General features: G+C 32.4%; 1 protein-coding gene across 1 annotated transcript; it reads left to right on the top strand.

Moving 5' to 3' along the window:
- Positions 1–10,213: 10,213 nt before the first annotated feature.
- Positions 10,214–12,961, top strand: LOC111914265 (probable cytokinin riboside 5'-monophosphate phosphoribohydrolase LOGL10). The gene is made up of 7 exons (XM_023910041.2): positions 10,214–10,461; positions 11,049–11,146; positions 11,375–11,405; positions 11,498–11,597; positions 11,774–11,844; positions 12,433–12,576; positions 12,759–12,961. The coding sequence occupies exons 1-7, from the start codon at positions 10,327–10,329 to the stop codon at positions 12,852–12,854; spliced, it is 675 nt and encodes a 224-aa protein (XP_023765809.1). The 5' UTR covers positions 10,214–10,326; the 3' UTR covers positions 12,855–12,961.
- Positions 12,962–19,173: the final 6,212 nt, after the last annotated feature.

Genomic DNA, 19,173 nt, shown 5'->3' with positions numbered 1-19,173 from the left:
GACATGCTCGTCATTAAAAAGAAGCAAAATACGGAGCTGAAAGCGGGAAAATTGGATTAAGTCAACCAGAGTCAAAAACTCCAAGAACTCTAAGCCCACAGCATGGAGATCCTTAGCCACACCGTGGTGAGAGGAATATTCGTGATCATATGAACAACTTGGGGAATACGCGTGGAAAAGACCGTTACGCCGTGGAGACTATTAGCCACAGTGTGGGAATCAGATTATGGAAACTATAAATATATCATTTATTCCTTCAACCCTACCGTATGCTTCAAGTTATTTTCGACTTTTGGCGGCCACAGACGTATTGAAAGACAAAAGGAGATCTGATTTCGATTGAAGCTTAGTTTTGAAGAGATTTTAAGGCAATACCACTTCTAAACCTTTGTTTACTTTGTTTTTTTATTGTGTTTTCAAAGGTGAACTTCGATTTTGATTGTTTGTTTCCAGTAATTATGGGCTAAAAACCCTAACTTCTGTTTAGAGTAGAGGATCATTATGACTATGTGTTGATTATTAGATCTTGGATTGTTGCTAGTTACTTATTTGTTATGATAGCTTGTTAAAGATCCTTTTGTGTTCATGATAACTATTTTTCTTTTTATTGCTAAGTTTTACTAAAATTAGATGATCATTTTGTTTTAGTAGGCTTGTATCTTATGAATTTGTGATCATCAAAGTTATAAGTCTAGTGTTTTTATTATAAACCTAGGGTTAAATTGAAAGGTGGATAAATTAATGTAGAAGCTAATATGTGATGATCATTAATGTATTGACGTGATATTATTATCCATTAATGTCGATCATTACTTAAAGTCTAGCATAACTCGAATTTAACACTAGTATTCTGATTTGTTTTTCCACCTTATCAATGAATGAATGAATTAGTTTTTCTAAAGGATTAGTCTTTTGATCATAAATTCTAATCAACTTAGGAATCGATAAGCTACAACAACTTAATCCATTGCACTTTCTAGGAAATCAATCATCTGAGTAGTGTGAATCGTATCTAAATGGAAGTCTCTTTAATATATTGCTTTAAGCCTTAATTTAAATTGTTTTTTGTTAGTTAACTCGTTTATGGTGATAATTATTTTTAAGTAATTTGGACTTGTAAAAGTAGAGAAAACCCCCTATTTAATTGCTTTTAAATTAGTTAACTTTTAGTAGATAAATGAGCTATTAATCATTCTCGTTCCCTTTGTGTTCGACACCCTGCTTTCTTACTATACTACTATTCAATTAGGTACACTGCCAATTTCATTTAGCTAGCTTAGATAGTTTGGTTCACAAATTAAAAACTAGTATATAAATTGTGTATCAAGTTTTTGTCGCCGTTGTTGGGGATCGGTTTCATTATTAGTAGTTGGATGCATATTTAGAGCATAAATGGAGCTAGAATTGAAGAAGGATACTAATGAATAACAAGGAGTGCTTAAACTGAAGTATCGCGTCCGAAACGAGCCAGGAACCTAAATCTGTGATTGCATTTCCAGTATATGCGATCACATTTTTGTCATGAAGTTTCCCATGGTCGAAATAAGTAATATAGAGGCCATCTGAGCAGAAAAGACCGAATATGCGATCGCATAAAGCATTTATGCGATCACATTTTCTTGTTGCAACTCCAGAAACTTCAAATCTGGCTTCGTACTTCGTTCATATTCAATTCTGGAAGATTTTAAAAAAAAAATGTGATCGCATAAACCTACAATTGCGATCGCATAAAGGGCCCCGAGTCTCGAAATCGTCGAAACTAGCATCCTGCATCATTTGGGGAAAATATGGAAAAAAATTGGAAAATATGCGATCCCATATAGTCAACATGCGATCATATTTTTCGGTTTCTTTCTCCGGAAGTTTCCGTCTTGCATATAAATACGAACCTAGTTTCCAGTTCCACGTTGACTAGTATTTTTCATGTGATTAGTTTCCAGATCTGGTTTTCTTTTTGTGTTTCTATCTATATTTTTTAGTTTTGATCTTAATGAACGTTTGGTTTTAAATTCTTGTTAGTCTGATCACCTAGCTAGGGTTTTATCATTCCAGTTAATCCGTTAATAGAATCTGTAATTGTTCTTGTCAACTAGTAATAAGTAACAAGTATCATATTGGTTCCGTGTTGGGATTTAACTCTAATATAAACTGTAAAAATCATATCTTTACGCTTCCAAGCTTGTGAGAAGTATTGGGTATTGCTGGGAATTTTACACAGATCATAAAGTTGCCTTTCTAATTTAATTAAGAGCTTGTTTAATTGAACAGTAAAATGTTATGGTTAATTCAAAGAGCTTGTTTTGGTTAACTAATTTAGGTAAAATAGATTATACTAGAGCTTGTTAGTTTTTCTCAGTATCAACTTAGATAGAACGCATCTCAAATAACCATATCTGAACTGATTGTATGATTAGGAAAGTCGCAGCAGAGCTGAAATCGTTTTTATTATTGATCTTCCTTTAGTTTATTTTCACTGCAATTTTAGTTTTTAGTTTAATTTAAAAACCCTTCTTAATAATTTGTGTTTTGACTAGAATGTGTCTGATGAAAAAAGGCATTGACTTTTAGATTGTGTCCCTGAGGATTCGACCCTGGTTCCTTGTGCTATATTTTTAGTGCAAATAGCAATGAAAAATTTATTTGTTTAAATCGGGTGCGACTTCCGGTTGAATAGTCTCTTTGAGACTTAAAGACTAGATCTTGGTTGTTTGGGCCATACTAATGGATAAAGTAGGAAACTTTATCAATTATGAAGCTATTTAGGATCTAGATCTGAGATTATGGGCCTTGATCTGGAGAGACTAAACACTTAAAGAAGATTTTGGCCTTCTAACTAGAAGTCATGAGGTATGTGTCACGAAGTGACGGTGCCCAGAGTCGCGATTGTTTTGTCGTTTCATTCTAACAACGTGACCAAGGAATGGTCACCACGTGACGTTGACTTTGAGTTTTGTCTTTTTGACCAGTCTGACTTTTGGTTAAACTTGGGTAGAATTGAGTATTTGACTAAGGATTGGTTTCAGTTGGGTTTTAAGAAGTGTGGATTGGTTGTTCTGATGCTGAGGTAGCTGTTGGACTTTTGTCAAGTGTTTCAAGTGAGTTTTCCTCACTGTACTTGTGGGTCGAAGGAACCAATATTGACCCACTAGGTTATGTATCCTGGTATATAAGACGATGTTGTGCTAGTTATATGATAGATTATTATATCTGTATGATTACTTGTATTTGTTGGATATGTGCTTATGTTTATCTATTGTATATGTCGACATATTTGGAGGGGTTGAGGCAGTCCTGCTTTGTGCTGAAGGCTAAGATACCCAGGGTGGTCTGGATAGGCTGTTGGGTCTGCAAGGCGTTCCAGTCAGGTCGAAGGCCCGAAGAGTGGTCCGGCTAGTATGTAGGCACTGCGAGGCGGTCCAGTCATGTCGAAGGCTCGGATAGCGATCCAATCAGTCCGAAGGCTCATATTTTTATGTTGTTGTTTGTTATGATGTGCGATGGTACTTTAGGAGAACTCACTAAGCTTTGACTTATGATTTCAGTTTATTGTTTCAGTTTCTTCAGAAGATCGTGGGAAAGCGAAGACGTGATTGTGCACATTTTCTTTTTTTATGACACTGGATCTTGGGATACTTTGATTTTGAATAATACTTTTGAAACATTGGTTTTGTTGTAACATCCCTCTCTGGCACGTATCACAATATTGTCCGCTTTGTGCTCCTAGCGCGAAAACTTCCCAGGGGGTCACCCATCCCTAAATTGCTCTTGCCCAAGCACGCTTAACTGCAGAGTTCTTATGGGATCTGCTGCCCTCACTGCTTTAAAACACGTTGTGTCAACGAAGGTATATGCACCCCTTATAAGGAGTGTTTAGTTCTCCTTCCTAGCCGATGTGGGATCAAGTACAACCCACCATTGCTGCCTCGGGGCAAGAGCTCGTGCGCTGGGTATTCTCCATGTCTACTACCTAGTGTCGACTAACTATGGGGTCCCTGAGCCCAAAGAACTCGGGTGCCCCACATGCCTTGAACTCCCGAAACAAGGGAGTCCGGGCCCCGACCTGGCCTGCGACAATCTCGGATCGGAAGGATCTGAGCCGCTCCTTCATGATTTCCATCATCCCCTCCTTGACAGTCCCGAATATCACTGGGGTAGCGTCAAGAATACCCATCGTAACCTCAGCCGCAATAAGCTCACGCAACCTCTCATTAATGTGCTCAGTAGCATAGCCCGACCCAGACCCTGATCCTGATCCTGATCCCAATCTCGCTGCTCAGTGTCGTGTCGTCACCATACTGCACTGAAATATCACAATGCATAATGATCAGGATGTTCAAAAAGGGAAACCTTCCACACCGGTTCTCCTTAGAGCTTCCAGATCTAACATTAGTTTGGGTACATGTCCTGTGCTTTCAGTAGTACGAGCCTAATATCACCTCCCGCACCTACCTGTGCCTTCCCCAAGGCTCTACCTGATAACTCTAATTTGTCCCAAAACAAAACATATTTCATATACTGTCGCATAACTCAAATCCTAGGCTATCCTAAGATTTGCTCAATCCCATCATACCATAACTCAAATCAATCATAACATGTTGCCCTATGCATGCAATTATACACAGAACAGGATCAAATAGACTTTCAAATAACAGACTCTACCCTAAGACCACAACCAGACAAGGAACAGGAAATAAGGCCAAATCAATTATTCTGAGGCTATAAGACCCTAACCGTATACAATTTTGAAACCATACACATAACAAGATTCATACGATTATCACATTCCGAATATCAACATAGCATGGCTAACATATTGGGGAAAAATACTTACTTGAACTCGGCCGATTACGCGCATTGCACTCTCTTTTTTTCTTGCGAAAAATTGGTTTAAAATTTTTTAACTTTGATTTTTGAAAACAATTTTTATTGGAATTTTATAATTTATGGGAATGAATTTCTTAATTAAAAATGAAAAGTTTTACCGAGATTTTGGGCTGTTACAAGTTGGTATCAGGGAGATTTGTAACGCTTAGTCTAGGTATTAATTATTTTTCAATATTTTAGGGTTTTGGACTAAAACTCAATGAGTTGGGGAGCTCCAACTCATCATGTAATAATTATTTTGGATGCGGGTTTAAGGATCCATCTCAATGAGTTGGGAGCCCCAACACGAAGAGTTGACACTGGAAAGGAAAACCCTAATTTTCAGGGTTTGCACCCTATATAATCTCCTTAAGCGTTAGAGACTGAACCCTTAGCAACCCCCTAAACCCTAATATCGATATTGCAAACCCTAATCCCCATTTCCTTCCATATTGTGAGCTAGTTGGCACTTTGGAGCAAGAAGGGGAGAGGTTGGTGAGAAAGAGGCAAGGATTTAGCAAGTATCTTCGTGTTGGCACTAGGGTGAACTATTGTGATTATTCAAAACCCAATTTTTACTACATCTCATATTTTGTCCCTTCATCCCTCCTCATTCTTAATTGTGCATGCATGGGATTCATAAATCTTGCAACTTTATGAATCTCTAAGGCAAGAGAGTCTCTTAGTGGGCTAGATCTGACTTTTGATCAAGTCTTGATACCATGCTTGGAAGTTAGGGCATATTTCTCCTTTTGAGGCCATTATAGTTTCAATACATATATTGGACATGCATGTCTATAAATCTTTAATCTTTGGGTCGTCCTTGAGGTTAGAACCTTTTAAAAAGGGGGCGGGTTCCAGATCTCTAAGGTCTTGGGTTTAATGGTTAAGCTTTTGGGTTTAAAAGGCTTAGTTAAGAGTTTTGGACGTTTGGGATGGTAACAAAGGATAAAGTTGGAAACTTCATCCTTTAAGGCACATTAGGAATTTAAATTTGAGCATTAGAGTCCTTAGAATTGAAGGAAAATTTAGACGTGTGCAACAAGGGAAAAACTCGACGAGTTGCCTTACCAACTCGACGAGTTTGGATCAGGTTTTCCCGCCTTCTGGATACTGAGCGAACTCGTCAAGTTGGTGAGATAACTCAACGAGTTGGTTAGGGTTGTCCCGACTTCCTGAACGCTGAAGGAACTCGACGAGTTGCCAGATGCACTCGACGAGCTGGGTCAAACATGGAATGTTGAACTTGACTATTGACTTTGACTTGAACCATGGTTGACCAAGTTTGACTATAAGGGTATCTTTGTTAATTTGAGGTTTTGTTGAAGTGATTACAGGTTGGTTGTAGAAGGTTGAGTTCAGAGTGTGAGTTGGGACTGGATCTTATCAGTTTAGCATTTCTTGAGAGGTGAGTCTCCTCACCATACCAATGGGTCGAAGGCACCAAGGCCGGCCCATTATTTCTATGTGATGTGCTAGTTGATTATTTGCTATGTGGCATGCTAGTTGTATTTATGGTAATTGCATGAAAGACCTCGGGGGGGGGGGGGGTTCCCTAGGCACTTGGGTGTAAGATCTTGGAGGGTTTCCATGGCATCCTAAGTAAAGACCTCGGGGGGTTCCTGAGGCACTAGGGTGTAAGACCTTGGAGGGTTTCCATGGCATCCTTATTTAAGACCTCGGGGGGGGGGGGGGGGGGGGGGGTTCCCGAGGCAATGGGCTAAGACCCTGGAGGGTTTCCAGGGCACCCGAAGTAAGACCCTGGAGGGTTTCTAGGGCATCCTTATATGTTTATATGCATGGCTTATGTGATTGATATGGATTGTATGGTTAGGTGGATTATATGGGGTATGCTCTAGGGAACTCACTAAGAATTAGCTTATTGTTTATTGGTTGTTTCAGGTACCTCAGGATCTAAGGGCAAGAGCCCGGCGTGATGGCGCGGCATGCACTCTCTGGTGCTTATTTGGGACATTTTGATTTTATGAAATTTATCTGATGTTATGAATTTTGAAAACAATTGTAATTGGAATTTTATAATTTATGGGAATGAAAGGAAGGAGAACTAAACACTCCTTATAAGGGGTGTGGATACCTTCCTTGACACAACGCGTTTTAAAGCCGTGAGGGCAACAGATCCCATAAGAACTCTACAGTTAAGCGTACCCGGGCGAGAGCAATTCAGGGATGGGTGACCTCCTAGGAAGTTTTCGTGCTAGGAGCCCAAAGCGGACAATATTGTGATACGTGCCAAAAATGGACTGTTACAATCGGTATCAAAGCTGGGCACAGGTCGATATGTTCGACAGGGACGTCGAACCCTATAATGGGGGGGGGGTGAAGGTAGGTTGTACTTGATCCCACATTGGCTAGGAAGTAGAACTAGACACTCCTTATAAGGGGTGTAGATACCTTCCTTGACACAACACGTTTTAAAGCCGTGAGGGCAGCAGATACCATAAGAGCTCTGCAGTTAAGCGTGCACGGGCGAGAACAATCTAGGGATGGGAGACCCCTGGAAAGTTTTCACATCGGGAGCCCAAAACGGACAATATTGTGATACGTGCTAGAGGGGGATGTTACATTTGTAAACACTTTTGTGGATGAAATGGGTTGTTTTTTTTAAAAGTTAAAATTTATTGTATTTTAGGATGTTACAAAAACAGTACAACAGAAGGGCAATAAAGTAGTTTTAGGTTAAAGAAACTAGCAGTTTAGCATACCATATGTAGTCATGTTCTCTTTTTCTCTTTGCTATGGAGAAATTTCCAGAGGCGAGGAACAGGGAGAGAGTTTCATCTCTACCACATGTTGAAGAGTACCTATCATCTAAACAATTGGTATTGAAAAAAAATAAACACTTGATCAATATTAAATCAAAATGAAGTTAAAGAAAAACAACAAACATTGAAGAACTGGAGTAAGTTGATGTATATTTTATAAAACAAAATTTCTAATGTGTGTTTTTTATAAAACAAAATTTCTAAATTGTGTTATATCCTACATACAGAACTTGCATAACATAAATGAAAGTTTACTTTGATCTTTCTGAGCACATTCAACACACAATACTAGTTTTTAGGCACGTCTATAATAAATCCCCAATTCTTTTTTATACTTCATCTTCTGTTTTCTTAATTTCATCCTGAAAAATCCATGGAACCTAAGGGCTTGCAACTCAACTTAGGGTCAAATTCAGTTTGTTCTATTAGAGAATGTGAAGAAATCAACAATAGATTCGTTTCTTTTTCTTTTCCATTAGAAAAATGATCCAAAAGAAGTACTACTCTTCTTACAGTGTCATAAAATTGAAAATTAATTATAGATGAAGTTCCATTAATCACAAATGTTAAAATCTAATACTAAAATGAAATTTCGAGCGCGAATACACAAAATTAAAAAAGAAATGTACCTTGTCTCTAGTTCATTCGAAGAGGTGGGAAGTTATCTAAAATTACTTTCTCCAATGAACCACACGACACCAATTTACTCACATTCTCATTCGACCATTCAATAGCCATACCAACGTTTGGGCCTATGTGTGTTAAATCCTTTTCCTTTTTTCAGTTGATCCAATACTTCAATTAGCTTCTCGATTACATCGAATATCGGCTTCTCGATTCCAACGATGGTAATCTCCGCTAGTGATTGATGGTGTCTATGCGATTAGCAGGAGGAGGCGGTGTTGGTCGGAGGGCATGATCGAAGTGGGGTGTCGTTGGTTTTGTGCGTGAATAAGCAAAGTATAGGGAATAGATAGGTTAAATTACACATCAGCCCTTCTCTTAATTAAAACTTAGGTGACACGCCATTTTTTTTTTCCGTTTAAGAAATGTGTAGCCGAAATTTGTTGTCATTGTTCTCAAAATATGAATTGTTTTCATTTGAGCATATATATATATATATATATATATATATATATATATATATATATATATATATATATATATATATATATATATATATATATATATATATATATACATGTTCATTTTAGACCATGCTAATTTTGTGAGAAATGAGAACACGATCCTAGCCACTCATTTTTTAGATAAAAAAAAAGTGTAAAATGCAAAATATAAGGATTCCAAAAATTATTTTTTTAAATAATATTTTCATTATCAAATTTATCCAAAAAAATAAAAACAAATAAATAATAAAAAAATAATAAGGAAAAATCCAAAAATGATCGTTTTTTTTTTGAAATATACATGAAATATTCTAATAGAATATTACATTGTAAATAATTAAATTGAATTTTTAAAATGTTATATATTTTAATATTCTACTAAAATTGATAGATATATTAAATCTTCTAATATTCTAATAGAATTGTTAGATTTATTAAAATGTTCTAATATTCTATTAGAATTTTTTTGTATATTTATAATTTAATACTTTACTATAATATTTGAACATTCTAAAAGTTCGATTTGAATTTTAACAGTATAATATTCTTGGAATATTTAGCGTATATTTTGAAAAAAAAAACGATATTTTTTTATATTTTTTATGGATAATATAAATGACGAAAATAAAATTTAAAAAAACAATTTCGAAAATTTTCATTTATCTTGTATTTTAAAAATATTTTTTATCTACAAAATGAATGACTGTGATTGCGTCACCATGTCTCACAAAATATTATATATATATATATATATATATATATATATATATATATATATATATATATATATATATATATATATATATATATATATATATATATATATATATATATATATAGACGCACACACGCGTTCCGTTGAGATTAAAAATAAAATAAACATCTTGAAATTCAAACTCAACCATATATTTCACATTTGCCGCTCCAACCTTCCGACGATTGGCACGACAGGCCTATTATAATCATAAATGATTATATAGCATCGCCCGTTCCTTTCTCCTCTGCCACCATCCCCACCATCATAACCGCCACCTTCCCACCACCTCTGACACCAGCTGACCCCATCACTGTCACATTCGTCACTTATACTACCACAACTTCTGTCACCACCACCTCTTTTGCCACCAACTGTCATAATTATTTATGATTACTTAGTCTGTGAACAAACATACATGTATAATCATTTATGATTAGACATATATGTATAAACATATATAATCATATATGATTATACCTCTATGCCATATAATCATTTATGATTAGGTATACCATGTTGATGCCGGTACGGTGCAACATTAGAGCGACAAATAAGAAATATGTGGCAGATGTTGAATTTCAAGATCTCTGTTATTTTTTTTTAATCTCAAATGAACTGTCACCTCTCTCTCTCTCTCTCTCTCTCTCTATATATATATATATATATATATTCATTCCATCCACAACCCGCATCCCCCACCTTCACTTTCAAGTATACCCCAAGGAAGAAACTCTGCTTTGTATTCCTATTCAATCTTGGGGAAAAAAAATAAGAAGAGGTGAAGTTTTTTGCAAAAATGGAAAGCAACAAACCAGGCGGGGTAACGGTGGTGAAACCATCAAGATTTAAGCGTATTTGTGTTTTCTGCGGTAGCAGCCCCGGCAAGAACCCCATCTACCGCCTTGCTGCCGTCCAACTTGGCAACCAATTGGTACTACTCTTCATCTCCACGGCTCTTTTCACTTGTTTCTTGAATTGACTGTAGCCATCAAGTGAAATTTTATTTGTTCATGAATATTGTAATATTTTTTGAATGATGTTTATTAGAGTTCAATTAAGATAGTTACAGAGAAACTTATAGTATTGAATTGTTGATCATAAATTTATTTCATACAAAAGACTCCAAAAATTAACACCCTAATGATGAGACATATTTATTTTAGATATGTTTTTATTATAAAAATATTTATATTAAGTTAGATGTTAAAAAATGATGATTGTTTCAATAATTATAATACTATATATCACAGTTTGCGTACGCATGATCTTCTTGCATTTCTTATTGTGGAGAATTTTGATCTGAATCCACGGATTGCATGCTTTTGTTAGATATGGAACTAAAATATTGAATATAAATCAAAAGTGTATAGTTGTAACTATTATTATTATTATATTTATTAAAAAGAAATGCTAGATAGTGCTTAGTGGACTTGAATAAATGAACTACCAAAAATAATGATTTATTATCTATTATTGTTCTAAAAAATACGAATTTAATTCAAAATAATTTAAGTGCAGGTTGAAAGGAACATAGACTTGGTCTACGGAGGAGGAAGCATCGGGTTGATGGGTCTCATCTCTCAAGCTGTTTACGATGGTGGTCGCCACGTCATTGGGTATACTATTATCTTATTCTTATACATTTTAAAAGTCAAATAAACATCTATTTTGTACATATAAAAAAATTATATCTAATTATAAATTAAAAAGTAAGTATTATAACATAAAGAATTATACTTAATGGCGAAAGTGACAAGAGTTTGTTAGAAAGTTATAATTTAGGCATGAATACTTGTCATCAAAGATCATTGGATTTACGTGGAAGATATTTGTTTTTTTGATAGGGTTATACCTAAGTCCCTTATGACGAAAGAGGTAATCGTTTTATATTCGTTTTTTTTTTTTTGATTTAACTTAATTATTATTTTTCCAATTATAATAACATAAAATATTATTTTGAATTTCAGATCACCGGAGAAACTATCGGAGAAGTAAAACCAGTGTCTGATATGCACCAAAGAAAAGCTGAAATGGCTCGACAAGCTGATGCATTTATAGCCTTGCCTGGTATAATATTTATAGAACATTTTTAAATAGCAGAAAATTGCATTAATAAAAAGACAACAGGAAACAGACATAGTGCATGAGATTGTAATACATGGAATTTTCATTTCAAGATAAATTTTCTTTTAATATGTAGTCCATTAAAATGAAATTAAATTTTAAAATATTGCCATTTGCAGGTGGCTATGGTACACTTGAAGAACTTCTTGAAGTTATCACATGGGCACAACTTGGAATCCATGAAAAACCGGTGATTAGTATATTTAAAATTGTTATTTGAGTAAATTACATGGATCACGCTTTCTACAATTATTAGTTATTTTACCTAGACAAATTAAATAAACCAACTTCCTTATTATAAAAAAATTGTTTGTTTTAAAAGACTGCATAGATAAAAATGTCTATGTAATTTTTTTTTATTCAAAAAAGGAAAAAAAAAATTGATTTTGGAATATATCTTTTAAAACCTTTTGATGTTTTTTAAAAAACAAACAATACTTTCATTTGTAATTAGTTAGTAAGATTGGATTCCATTATCCTTTTTGTATTGAGAATTGATCTCCTTTTTTATTTTAAAATAAAATTTCACTAAACCTACACAAAGAGACAATTTACACGACATAACACATTATTGCTTTCATATTGGGTCCATGTTGACTACACCATATGTGGATACCATATGACTTCATTTCAAAGTAACAATTAGAAGTGTTGGTTTATTTAAAATCCACCAACAACTTATTAATTTATTTCCAATAAGAATTTATGGGATATATAATTAAAATAAATCCCATGGTTAAGAAAAATCAACAAATATAAAAAATAAAACCTTGTGCAGGTAGGATTGTTAAACGTGGATGGATACTACGACTCGTTATTATCTTTCATAGACAAGGCTGTTGATGAAGGCTTCATCACACCCATTGCTCGACGTATTATTGTGTCTACTCCAACTGCCCATGAACTAATTTCGAAGCTTGAGGTATAATTTAAAATCTTTTTATTATAAGTAAAAGCTAAAAAGCTAAAAAAAACAAACAAGAAGAATTTTATGACAAAAAGATATTATGTTGTTTAAAATAATTGCGAACATAAGGAATGTATTTTGATTTATTCGGGACAAATTGCAAATTATTGTCGTTTTATGGACTTGTTTGTGTGAAGGAATATGTACCAGATCACAAAGGAATGGCAGCTAAGTTGAGTTGGGAAATGGAGCAACAATTGGGTTTTACTGCAAAGTCAGAGATCGCACGTTGACTTAATAAAGAAACAACTTCGCCACTTTGTCAATATATTGCTCATTTGCATTTAACTTTGTACAACAATAGTATTTCTATTTATTACCCATTATAACTTTAAATCAATTTATTGTACATTATACATAATTTAGTCTACATTTGGTTAACTTAAAACACATGAAATCTTGATTTACCTAGGAATCAAATAATCTGAAACCAATTAATTGGAAGTTTAATTTGTTTAGTTATTGTTAATTTTAAATTATTAAAAAATCGATTGAACAATAGACGAAATTAAACTGGCTACATAGTACCCAAAAAAAACAAAAACTTTCATTCCAAAAGCATTTTTATAATTCAAATAACGATAAATATAATTACCATTCAAATAAAGTTATATTGTACATATTTTTATGTATTCACATTACCCTAATAGGGTGTGTGAGTCTACTTAGCTATGAAATTTTTGTGTATTTGGCAAAATTAGTTGTAGTTATAAACTGAAAATTATTGTTTTTGATTAAAATACCATAAAGCGATAAACATTGAATAATAGAATGCAAATTAAGAGTGAGCAAAACCGAACCCGGAAACTGAAAAACCAACAAAAAACCTGACAAAACCGAAACCAAAGTATAAACCGATGGTTTGGGTTTAGATTTTTCAAAGACCGAAAATTTTGGGATAGGTTCGGTTTTTGGGTTTGGTAAAACCGAGAGAAACCGAGCCAAACCAAATGATAATAAATATATGTATTTTGTGAATTATCTATGTATATATGCGATTTGCACGAGTTAAAAACACAAATAGAAGCTTAGTTTGATGGTTAAGGTGCCTTGTTATTATACTAGAGGTCATTGGTTCGATTCTTATATATATAAATCATTGGTTCAAGTGGTTACGTGTTTGGATATATAAGCTTGTACCTACTCTACAATAGGTTTTGAGTTCGAATCTCATCCCCTCTTCTTCTCTTTCATGATGAATATTATTTCACTTTCATGTTAATTTTTAATTTGAATATTATTTCGCATCTTACATCGCCCCAATGCACAAACATGAAGTCGTTTCTTATCTTATATAAGAAATTTCATGATGAATATTATTTCACTTTTATGTTAATTTTTAATTTGAATATTATTTCGCATCTCACATCGCCCCAATACACAAACATGAAGTCGTTTCTTCTCTTATATAAGAAATTTCATGATAAATATTATTTCACTTTTAAGTTAATTTTTAATTTGAATATTATTTCGCATCTCACATCGCCCCAATACACAAACATGAAGTCGTTTCTTCTCTTATATAAGAAATGTCACTGCTTCTATATCAAGTAAGGTTGTAGTTGGGTTTGGGTTTAAACCCTAAACCGACCAATTGAAAACCAAGAACCCGAAAAACCGAACCTGTTAGTTTTGGTTTGGGTTTAAATTATGGGATAATGTCATAAAAACCCTTAAGTTTTTTAGGAATTTGCGGTTTTACACTTTATCAACATTTTGGTTCGTTTATACCGCAAACTTGCAATTTTTTTTTCGGTTGTGGCGAGCCACATGTGCGCTGAATGGGCTAATCTTGCTGACGTGTCAACCACATATGTGCTGACTGTGCTTTATTCATTTAATAAAAAAATATGAAAGCTTTTAGGGAAAATGGAGTGGGGGGATTCGAACCAACCACCTCTAATTAAAAAACCAAAGCGCATACCACCAAGCTGGGAAGCTTTTATGTTTCTCGAGCCGAAACCATTATATATAATGTATATTACCGAAAAAAATTATATATAATAATAATAATAATAATAATTATTATTATTATTATTATTATTATTATTATTATTTTCTTTTTTTATAAGTGTATACATATTTTTAATTATAGTTTAAAAGTATAATTATATTTATAAAGGTACAAAATACGTTTTTTAGGATTAAAAAACATATTTAATGGTATATATGTTTTTTAAAGCGTATTTGGGTTTTTTTTATACACTTAAACACATGTTTTTAAATATATATAAATATATCTTTTATGATTTTAAAAGTATAAATATATTTTAAATTGCGTTTTTAAAGGTATAAATATATTTATAAATATAAAGCATATTTTTTTAAAGATTAACATATATTTTTTTAAAGGTATTTATACATTTAAAAACGTATGTACGCCTTTTAAAAACGTAGTTTTATGAAGAAATAGGTATTTGTAGACTTAAAATGATTTTTTTTATATATAAATATCTTCTTATTAGATTGAAGTTCTATATATACAAAGGTCCCTAGCGTATAAATACATTTAGAAAAATGTATTTTAATCTTTAAAAAAATATTTTTTATATTTATAAATATATTTATACCTTTAAAAACGTAATTTAAAATGTATTTATACTTTTAAAATCATAAAAGATACAATTATATATTGAAAAATGCGTTTTTAAGTGTATAAATAAACCAAATATGCTTTAAATATATATATATATATATACCATTAAATATATTTTTTAATCTTTAAAAACATATTTTGTACCTTTATAAATATAATTATACCTTTAAACTATAATTAAAAATATGTATACACTTATAAAACAAGAAAATAATAATAATAATAATAATAATTATTATTATTATTATTATTATTATTGTATATTTTTTCGGTAATATACATTATATATAATGCTTTCCGTTTGAGAAACATAAAAGCTTCCCAGCTTGGTGGTATGCTCTTTGGTTTAGGTGGTGGGTTTGAATCCCCCCACTCCATTTTCCGTAAAAGCTTTCATAGTTTTTATTAAATGAATAAAGCACAGTCAGCGCATATGTGGAAGACATGTCAGCGAGATTAGCCCATTCAACGCACATGTGGTTCGCCACCTATGCTGGTAACATGCTAAACCCGTTAAAAGGGTAAAATCGAAAACAAAAATTTGCAAGTTTGCGGTATAAATGAACCAAAATGTTGACAAAGGGTAAAACCATAATTTCCTAAAAAACTTAAGGGTTTTTATGACATTATCCCTTAAATTATTGAAAACCGGAATTAACGGGTTGGGTTCAATTTTAACCCAATACTGACACCATCGGAACCATACACACCGTTAATGCAAATAATAACAACCAAGAAAAGTATTAATAATCAAGCTACGATCCATGGCAAACTAGAGAATTTTATTTATTATATTTGAATGTTAATACAATTGTGGCGCATTAAGTGCACTCACTCTCATACACTTTCTTGTCATATATTTATTATATTTGAATGTTTATACAACGATTGCGCATGAACCTTAAAAATTCTAGAAAACATTTATTACCAATAGAAATACATTTAGTACCCTAAAAGCTCTTTATATATATATATATATATATATATATATATATATATATATATATATATATATATATATATATATATATATATATATATATATATATATATATATATATATATATATATGATTTTATTGTTTATAAAGTGGGATAATGACTTAAAAACGAAATATATTTTTCGATTTTTACACATTTAGTCATTGAGTTTTTTTTCGTCCATATTTACCTATTCAACTTGTTAAACTGTACACATTCAGTCCTTATGACCGGCTACTCCAAATTAGCCGATAAAAATGACTTAATATAGCAATATATTTCTCATTTTGCATGAACCTTAAAAATTCTAGAAAAAATTTAGTACCAATAGAAATACATTTAGTACCCTAAAAACTCTTTATATATATATATATATATATATATATATATATATATATATATATATATATATATATATATATATATATATATATATATATATATATATATATATATATATATATATATATATATATATATATATATATATAGGAGTAGGATCAAATGAGAACACCTAAAAGGTTGAGAACGCGAGAACATATCTGAGCCATTTAAATATTTAGATCTAAGACTATTATTAAACGGACGATTTATGATAAATTCTAAAACTACAGACATTAAAGTGTAACTTTTAAATTGTCAGAAGGGCATAATAGGAATTGCAAATTTACCTATTTCCTATAATTTCTCACCCTCTCTCCTCTTTCCTTTCATAATCCCGTATCTTTATTTCCTTCGATCTCTCTCTAGGGTTTCAAAATAAACACCTCTCTCAATGAATTCGGGTCCCTTTTCTTTCCTCTCTTCCCGTTGATCGCTCCACTGCCGTCTTACCGCAACTACTTCTATCACCTCTCGCTTCAACACCGATTATAATCGATGATATCCGTGCCACAAAACCGACAGGTGATTGATTTCTCTCGATTTATACAAACGAACCACAAAACCGACTAACATCTCCCTTGATCGATCTCTCGCTCTCATTCTAGATCCATCAATAAAGCTCAATCTTCGTCAAAGACAAACAGGTGATTGATTTCTCTCCCCCTATGTCTATTGCCCGATTTTCATGTATCTCAAGCTCCGATCGGCCGGATATGAAATTAAGCCTGAATTTCTATCACGATTAATATAAACATAATCTGGACCTTGAATAAATATATATATATATATATATATATATATATATATATATATATATATATATATATATATATATGCTGTGGGTTTATGATCTAATTATCGAAACACCGTCCATTTTAAATCCAAATCTGAAAATCAATGTTTATTGAGGTATTACATCGGATGGGCACTGATAGCGAATCATATGAAATAAAATTGATACGCCTTCTCATAAGAAATCGAACGGTTTTCTATATTGTGTTCCTTAATTTGAAGCTACATCACCATCTCATCCGATTTCATGCTTTTGTACGATCTGATTTCATGCTTTTGTACGAGATATTATAGGTTTTTTCTATAATTAGTAAGTTTTGATCCGTATATTGAAGTATATGTATATGTATGAGTAACTTGGATGCTTACACTTGAGTAGAAATAGAAATGTTTTTGGATTGCATAACCTAAATATTTAAAAATAAATGTGGTTATTTGATATGGAGTTTTAGAGTTTTCATACCATACCATTGTAGTTGTTATTTCCTTGCAAACAAAGCAAAACATGATCTAATTTTTTATATACTTTCGGAGTGCATAGCTCGGATGCTAAATCTGAATCAGCCTATAAACGCAAGTGGAACATCAAATGAGGAAGTTTACAAGATACTGATTTATGACAAGTTCTGTCAAGACATTCTGTCCCCTCTGATCCATGTGAAGGATCTCCGCAAGCATGGTGTGACCCTCTACTTCCTTATCGATAAAAACCGCAAACACCTCTAGTGGGGGTGTTTTTGTTGCACCTCGAAGACAGGAAAAAAAGAAGGGAGTGTGAGAGGAAATGGAAGAATGAAAATTGTATTTATCTGTGAATAGTAGTGCATTCATGTGTGAATAATAGCGAATGAATAACAGTGCATTTATGTGTGAATAGCAGTGTATTCGTTTGTGAATAATAGTGAATGAATGTATTTATTTATGATTAGAGGTATTCATTTATTCAATTCTGAATAACAAGGTACTTATTTGTTAATAGCAGTGTATTCATTTGTGAATAACAGTGTAAGCATGTGTTAATGAGTATATTTATGTCTGATTAGAGGTATTCGTTTTATGGAGAAATGATAATTTTTACACTCTTTTTATTTTCAATTGATTAAAAAAGAAATTGGATTACTTGTAAATTGATGTGTATTTATTTGTGATTGGAGTAGTATTAGGTTTTTTGAAAAAAAAATCATTTATGAATACAAATATACTAATTTGGTATTCGATTTCTATTCATTTTGTTGAGCACAAAAAAAAGGTAAAATAGGAGAAAAAAAATTGATTTTTTTAAGAATTTTTTTTTTTCAGTTTTAAAATAAATTTTGATAAAAATGTTTTTTATATTCCATTAATAAGAAAAATAAAAAATTGAATATTTATTTCTTTTTTGGTAACTGATCCTAAATTTAAGGGAATTTGATTGAATTTGATTTTATTTTAATTTAATTAAATTATACAATTACTAGTATACCCTTATATATTGATTGATCCAGAATTGTTCTCGCGTTCTCAACCTTTTAGGTGTTCTCATTTGATCCTCTCCATACACACACACACACACACACACACACACACACATATATATATATATATATATATATATATATATATATATATATATATATATATGAAATTTTATTGATTATAAAGTGGGATAATGACTTAAAAGCGCAATATATTTTTCGATTTGTACACATTTGGTCATTGAGTTTCTTTTCGTCCATATTTACATATTCAACTTGTTAAACTGTACACATTCAGTCCTTATGACCGGCTAGTCCAAGTTAGCCGGTAAAAATGACCTAATAG

This window comes from Lactuca sativa, chromosome 8 (assembly GCF_002870075.4).
Source record: "Lactuca sativa cultivar Salinas chromosome 8, Lsat_Salinas_v11, whole genome shotgun sequence".
Lineage (NCBI taxonomy): Eukaryota > Viridiplantae > Streptophyta > Magnoliopsida > Asterales > Asteraceae > Lactuca > Lactuca sativa.
The sequence above is the reverse complement of the archived record's forward strand: the minus strand, read 5'-3'. Positions and strand labels throughout refer to the sequence as shown.